General features: G+C 38.7%; 1 protein-coding gene across 1 annotated transcript in view; it reads right to left on the bottom strand.

Moving 5' to 3' along the window:
• Positions 1–2,819: 2,819 nt before the first annotated feature.
• AIM1 (absent in melanoma 1) overlaps positions 2,820–7,872 on the bottom strand; it is a 42,862-nt gene continuing 37,809 nt past the window's right edge. The window contains exons 20-21 of the mRNA XM_010573393.1: positions 5,763–5,925; positions 2,820–2,908 (exon numbers count right to left, since the gene is read on the bottom strand). Of these exons, the coding sequence (XP_010571695.1) occupies positions 2,820–2,908; positions 5,763–5,925 (252 nt within the window). The remainder of the gene's footprint in view (positions 2,909–5,762; positions 5,926–7,872) is intronic.

Here is a 7,872-nt window from a genome sequence, read left to right as displayed (position 1 = left end):
AGTATCTCTAATCATTATTCTGCCCGCAGTCAGTCCTTTACTAGTAAATTACACTTGAACATGAATTGGTATGTAGCAACTGTTTCTTCTTTAAAAGCTCACAGAGGACACGTAATTTAAAAAAAAAAAAAAAAAAAGTCTTGTTTTAGAAAAGCCTCTTTGATTCCTTCATACTCTGCCTGTTAATAACTGTTAATACGCAGACAAGAAATACTAATGCCCCTTAGGTATTTCTACATGAAAACCATGTTAAGAATGTAGTTGTGACTTTCGCAGAACGCCCTTCACTCTCGGGATAAGAGGAACAGCCGGCAGCATTTTCAGTTTGTAGATCTTGGAGCTTTTATTTTCCAGATGTTTTAGCCAAGTCCTGAAATGGTGAGGCACGCTTTTATCTAATTGTCCATATGAAACTTGTGCTGTCCTTTTTTTCCTTGGCCTTTCCTAGTTCTCTTCACCTTTATTAATATATGTTATTACTCAATCTAGTTCGTTCTCAGAACCTGTAAACTTTTCCTGTATTAAGTGCTCACATTGCTGTCTCAAGACTGGTACTTTAATCTTGATATGGCAAATCTCTCATAGCATAACTAATCCAAGTAGAAGCATGGAACAAAATCAATCTGTAACTAATAATTATTCTAATTGCCTAACTCCTGGCACAGATTCAGCTGACTACAGTGTTTATGCAGGTAGGCTAGACACAGTTTTTGTCAGTAATCAAGAGACCATGTTTGTGCCATGCCCCCTGTCACTGCTAGTGGGGATGAAGTGCTTGAGGGGGTATGTGTCTGTTTTTAAACTTACCATTTTGCTGGAGATGGGCTATGGCGTGACTTCCCCTGCAATTACACAGGTGGATTGAAGGAAAGTGGTAACCTCTTAATTCAGAGCTGCACATTTACTGTGGTGCAGCTACAGTGATGGAAAAACCACGTCATGCAGTGCTTCCACCAGGGGACAGAAGCAGCAGCCTTGTGAACTGTGGCCACATGTACAAATGCACTGAACACATGCTTGTACAGGAGAAGCATCCATTCCTCAGAGCCTGCAGCTATTCCACACCACGTATTCATTCCTCATTAACTAGCTGTTGCAGAGAATTATGGACAGAGAAGGGCACAAGACAGGAGGCAAAACTAACCGTAAAATGTCAGCTTTCTACCTTTAAAAATAATTTCAATAAAAAGTTACCTAACTTAAATTTATTTGTAAAATGCTATATTATATATAGCAAGAGCACACATCACTATGACAAAATACCACTGTTTGGAACCAATAACACATTTTCTATGAAGAACTATAAGCAGCACATTTCAGAGCAACAAAACTTCAGTATGTCTGTACAAAAGGAGGAAAATTAGTAAGGCACTTCCTCTAGGGTGGTAACAATAAAAGCACCAGTATCCTTTGAGGCAATACAATAGTAATGAAAATGTTAAACAGACTTACTATGCAAGACAAAGGCCTGGATGCTCCTAGGAGCAGCTTGTAATAACACTGGTCTAAGCCAGAACAAAATACAGCAGCATAGTACAAGACTTTGTATTTTACCTTTTTGCCAACGTTATTAAGGAAAACTAACAAAACCAGGTTAAGAGCAGGGCAAAAGAAGAACCTCCTGCAGTCAGTAGTATGTCTTACTTGTCACGAGCTCTTCACTAAACCAGTAACACTTACTTTGAATGGGCACAGCCCTTGTGACTGGGCATGTATCCAGGCTTGGCTATGCCTCTTACTAGAGCAGCGTGACGCTTCTGCCCAGCAGCAACCGAGAGCCAGCAGCCCACCGTGGACGTTGCTGTCCAACATCACCAGAAATACTTGGGAGTCTGGCATTCTCCACGGTAAGCCCAACAGGGAGTGGCTGAAAAACTTAGTAACCACAATGCTTAGGTGCTGTTGCAGTCATCTTTAGTGATGCTTTCCCTAAGAATTCTTGTTTCCTACGTGATTTTGGAGTTCAGGAAGACTATACTTACTGGAACTGTTTTATAAGGTAAAAATCTGACTTGGCAAATAAGTAAAATACCCATAACTCAAAAAGTTAGGCAGCCTAGAAAATGGGCAAGTTCTTCACATTCCGATGCATCCTTTTGCCAGCCCTCTTTTTCTAACAAACTTCTACTAATTTACATCGTCTCTACATGAGAAAAATCTAGAATTTTTTCTTAATTTAGGACTTGCTGTATTAGCATACTAACTATATTTGCAGCCACATGTTAAAAAACTCTTTGGATGTGCTGTGTGCTAGCAGTCTTTAAACTTTCAGTAAACATAAGTTTGTTCCAGTGAAACAAATATATTAATTTCCAGTAGTGAATATTTCTCTATACTACAGCCCATAGGTCCAAGTTGCTATACTCACATACACACTATAATCCTGTCCTTTATAAAATAAGCTTTAGTTATTTTTTTAGCCCTTCTCTCAGTTAAAAAAAAACCTTTTAAAAATAATTTTAAATTACGCTTATTGATTATTCTGGATTAACTATTCACTGACACAACAGTAACTCCATGGGGTCTCTCTCACCTTTAGTTCTTCCACTCTAGCCCAAGGTATACTACCACTCTCTATATCACATTAAGTTGTGATGATTTAAAAAAAAAAAAAAAAAAAAAAAAAAAGGTTGAGAGATACTCAAGCTTTTATAGGGATAACAATCTTAGAGAGGTAAAATTCTGTTGCTTGTTCTTTTTAAAATTGCAAAGAAAAGACAAAGCTGTCATTGTTGATCCTGTATCCTTCAGAGATGGCAGTACCAATTCTAGTGTCGGGAATAGTGGCTAATTCAAACGTCATCTTTGCTTGTTTGGCTTTATACAACTAGTGGTTCCCAACACTGCGTTAACTTTTCTGCGTTGACTGTGTTGACAACAACATGGTCACGATCATATTGTGCGCCCCCTGTAAAGAAAAATTTCAAAGAGTGTAGATTATCTTGGAAATAAGAGACATGTACTCTAGGTTTCAGGGCAAATCCAGTAAGTGCTGGTGTAGACAGTTTCTCTTCTCCCCAAGGCATTGAAAAGACAAACTCATTTTCATCACTGCCTGCTTTTGGAATTAATTTTGAAACAAGGGAGTCTGCCTGCTCCTCTCCACCCCTTCAGTAATTCAGTACCTCAGCTCTTTCAGCCTGGATGGGAAAGGAAGTAAACACTGCAATACAGTCGAGTGTAGCTCCTTTAAGACTGTCACTTCCCAAAAGTCAAACTTGGCTGTTTAGTTTCCCCTCAACAGTTGTCAGTTGTCACTTCGCCCTAAAGATGATGTTTACATGATGAAATAAGTCCTGCTGCTAATAGACAATACGAGCATGACCACACCAGGGACAAGGTCTGGTACTCATTTACTCTTCGCTATTATAATCCTGCATTTTGACCAGCTGCATCACAAGTCACCATACACAGAATATCACCCAATGTTCAGCTGTTTCCACTGGCAGCTGAACGTACCTGAATGCAGAATACAACCCCTTCTTGGAGGGGCTTAATTTACTCACATGATGCAATTCCAAACATGTTCCCATAGAAGAGCACCATTAGTATTCTGATTTATGAAACTCGGAAGCAAAGAAACGTTTGACTACAGCTGAAAGTCAGGACTGACTTTTTTCTCAGATCTAGTACATACTGCAGCAGTGTAGGACACGTGCATCTCATGTAGTACAACACACCTGCAATAGCAGGTAGTACTCCCAGTGGAAGCAGCCATCTGAGCCAACCGTTTATACAGAGCACCAGGACACTCCTACAGACACCGTCTTTTATCCTGCAGCCCTATAGCCTCACCCTCCCCAAATGAGCAAAAGGCAAGCCTGGCAGCTGAAAGCTTGATGAGTGTTAACAAATATGGATTCTAGCAGATCTCAGAAAGAAATATGCTAGGCACCTGGAGTCCTGCATGGGCAGGCACATTCAAGAGCAGCTCTTTTGTACTAAGTAAATGCCATCTCAAGCACCTTAGCTGTTCTCTGTTTCAGGAATCTGAGGGAGACTTTGTGGTGCCACTGTTCCAAATCAGAAAGGTCTCTGAGCAGGTTAACACCAACATGATTTCTCTCCTTGCCATCGCCACGCAATTACTAAAAAGCAGTAGAGATACACAGCAGAAACACTTGCAAATTTCTTCAGAAAGAGGGGAGAAAAGAAGGGAATACCAGATCAAATACTCCCACAGGAAAAAAAAACCTAAGCAGCAGCTACAAAAAAAAATAACATTAGCTACATAGCTCAGTTATCACTGCAAGTGCAAAAACTATTTTGTAAGCCGTGTCTGATAGAATGTAAACATGTTATAATGGGAACAGATGGGATATTTTTCAGTGGAAAAAGAGACTATTTACTTTGGCAGAGCAGTGCTCTGGACAAAGATTTGTGCTATGCCAGTATATCCACAAGGTGGCATTGGTAACTGCACAGTTGAACAACTGCATTCATTTGCAGAAGAATTCATTAACGCTCAACTTGTGTCAAGAATGGATCAACAGAATTGGCGAAAACAGGTAAAGTTCCTACTAGGCCTTCTCAAATAAAAGCTAAATGTACGTACTCTTTCATATTTACCATACAGATTTACTTCTTTTTAAACTAAGAGTGCATCTATACTTTCATCACCAGACCTATCCATTGTTAAGTTCTTCAATTAGAAATGCAGGATACATAATTGCTTTTAACATGATTAACTGAAGACAAGGCAGTGTAATAGTATTTCTGCTTGTTTGGTGCAACTCAGAACTGACTTTAGAAAAAGGTCATTGTGACTAAAGACTCTCCCTTGAACTGGAGTCTTTTTGATAAGTTTATAATTAATCATCACTAGCTTTCTGTGGCAGTAAAGAGAATTATTTGTGCCAGTGTTGTATTATGGTCAGGCATTAGGTAACCATTTCCTCACAGTTCTGATAGTCCTGTCCTTTTTAGTTCTAAAGTGCTGACTGACTCTGTTTTTTTTGTTTTGTTGGTAATTGCTGTAATTAATGTCACAGCATCAATGCAAAATTGATTTTAAAATGGCTAAAAAAACCCAACCCCAACAGCTATAGAAAACGATTACTCCCCCCCACCTGAAAATGCAGAGTTATGTAAGAACATCTGATTATGCTAATTTTGCTAATCCTTCCATTTGCTGCTTTTTCAGACTTTCTATGAATCTATGAAAACAAAGTTCAGAAACAGTATCTACATGAATCAAATTGCTGTGACAAAAGCGACTGTAAAACACAGATCAAGTGTGCACAGACCTTAGGCTGCTATGGCAGAATCTCATGTTCACAATAAAGGTATAGCCATTAATAAACAAATGAAAAAACTTTTTGCATCTAATCACATCAGTGTAGAAGCCTGCCTTTGCTTTCCTAATATCCTTCGGCTATTGCATCTACAACTACTATATAAGAAAATTTGCTCTATACAAATTAAAGATAATGAGAAGCTAGGTTTTTCTTGCTTCAGCATTTTAAATTATATTCACGTCACGCAGTGCCACGTAAAATTAACTGAGGATATCTACAGTGAGTGGACACTGGGAATACAAGATAAGCAAGTACTGTGAGTTACTAAACTCTATGTAGGAAAAATGAAATTAAGTCCTAGGGCCTGTATAATTCAGGAGGTCAGACTAGCTAATCATGTCTTTTTTGATTCTAGATTAAAGTAACTATAACACCATCCTTAATTTATAGGCACGTTTAGTGCCTATCCTACTGTAAATACCATGTAATTAAGACACAATGTAATGAGATAACACATTTGCTTACCTTTGATATCTAAAACCAGCTTGGGTTTCATCTTGCTATAAATCCTGCCATCAGGACTAATACGCCAATATTGTTTGTCCTCATTCCGCTCAAATGACAGACCAAGTTTAGAGCCAGGAGTTATAAGATTTCCAACAATTGTCAAGCAGCAATCCTCTGCCATCTGTATCATCAGAAAGGCAACAGCAATTATTCAGACGGCCTTACTTCCAGTATCCACTGTTTTTTAATCAGATAGGAGAGATGTCAGCAGATGAGAATAGGACCTAGGAACTACTTTCCCTAAAGGAATGCATTTTTGCCCCAAACTTGAGACTACTTATTTTTGTTCTGGTTTCTGCTGACACTGTCCACTACATAAGAACATTAAAATAACCACGCTGTATCAGATCAAAAGGCAAGATTAGCACCTGCTTCTAGCAGCGGTCAATAACAGGTGCCATAGAAGATTACATTCACTCTGCTCTTGTATGCAGTACGTTCCTGGTAATCTCTCCCAGTCTACAGCTATTTCCAGCCCAGAGACTTTTCCATGCAGAGCAGGTACCTTTAATACTCAGATGGTTTCTGTCCTGTATGTGAATTTGTTAGTCACTACCCACTGAGATCAATGTAACGCTTTTACATGACTACCCTTCTGTATCATAACCCTTCTGTGGCAAGCAGTTCCAAATCTTAACTACTACTAAAAAAAAAAAAAAAAAAAAAAAAAATCTGATCGCCAACTACTAGTTTTATTTGATGTTCTCCTCCCCGCCCCTTCCCCTCCCTTATTTTAAGTGATGTCCTGTCCACACTATATTTGCAGAGACTTCAATCATATCACCCCTCAAACTGCCCCCATTGCAGGCTAAAAAGTCCTGGCTATTTTGTCTCTTCCTTGTATAGATGCCCTCTGTCTCCACTGTGCATCCTTTTTTTGTTCTTTAATCATTTCTAGTTCTGCAATAACCTTTTGAGATAAAGCACATAACTGCACAGTGTCGAGTGTATGAATTTCACAGTTTATCACAATAATATTTTCTTCTTTGTTCTATATTCTTTTCCTAGTCACTTGCATTACTTGATTTCAAAACTCTGCAAATTTTTTTATGGTTAAAAAAAGAACTGGCAAAAATCAAGCTCACATGAAAAGAATATTAAGGCTGTATTAGTAGTATGTTACAGTTAATTATTCTGCATGAACAGTGATTTTCAATAGATCACTATAAGCCACCTTGTAACTTCTGAATGGACTTCAGTGGCAGATTAAACAAACATCCATCTGCCATTGTTGATATGGCTCTAAATTATTAAATATACGGTTCTGAAGAAGTAGTACTCTTACTATCATAACCTAGCATTGAAGTAAGTCGATTTAGTTCTGCAGTTCTGAACTTCTCATCTGTATCTAAAAATGTTCTCAAGTGGGACTTGGAAGACTCAAAGCTTACACATTAGGTCACTAGGCCACTACTTCACCCAGCTCCAAGGAACTCATGAAGAATAAGGAGACCTGAATTCGTATCTGCTGTTCATATCTGTTTCTGAGAAAATGAGCAGAATGACTTTCATATCCTGCTTACTGGTTATCCCACCTACCTAAAACAGCCCTTCCTTGAAAACCTGAGGCATACCTCAGGGCACTGTGACTCAGTGAGATGACCTAAGCTTACAGGAAGAAAGGCACAAGTTCTTCCAATGACCTCTGTCTGCCTATGTGCACGTACCTACCCACCCACGAGCTTAATTTTTCTATTTAAAATGTGGTGAAAAACAATTTTTTGTGCAAAATACATTTACTGCCATTCAAAAGAAAGATGGCAGAGCTTGGTAAGAGTTCAGTCATTTGAGATCAATGTTGCCAGCTTGCACTCCGCGCTAAGCTACCTGATTGCTAAACAGCACGAACTGTGTATTTTCTGCGCATAGAAAAACTGCTTTATGAGATAGAGACAGGGACAAAACCCAAGAGCATTTATCCAAAGCCATATAATACCACACTGTCTCGATATGAATACTTTCAGTGAAATGCTTGAGAGGCACTGTCAAGAGAGAAGTCTTTTGTATGCGATATTAAAGCTTTTAGCTTACTTTGCATCATTTTGCTGTCTGCATAAATCCCTTTTAC

Source organism: Haliaeetus leucocephalus, unplaced genomic scaffold (assembly GCF_000737465.1).
Source record: "Haliaeetus leucocephalus isolate CR32 unplaced genomic scaffold, Haliaeetus_leucocephalus-4.0 Scaffold384, whole genome shotgun sequence".
Lineage (NCBI taxonomy): Eukaryota > Metazoa > Chordata > Aves > Accipitriformes > Accipitridae > Haliaeetus > Haliaeetus leucocephalus.
This window is presented reverse-complemented; position numbering and strand designations above follow the sequence as displayed.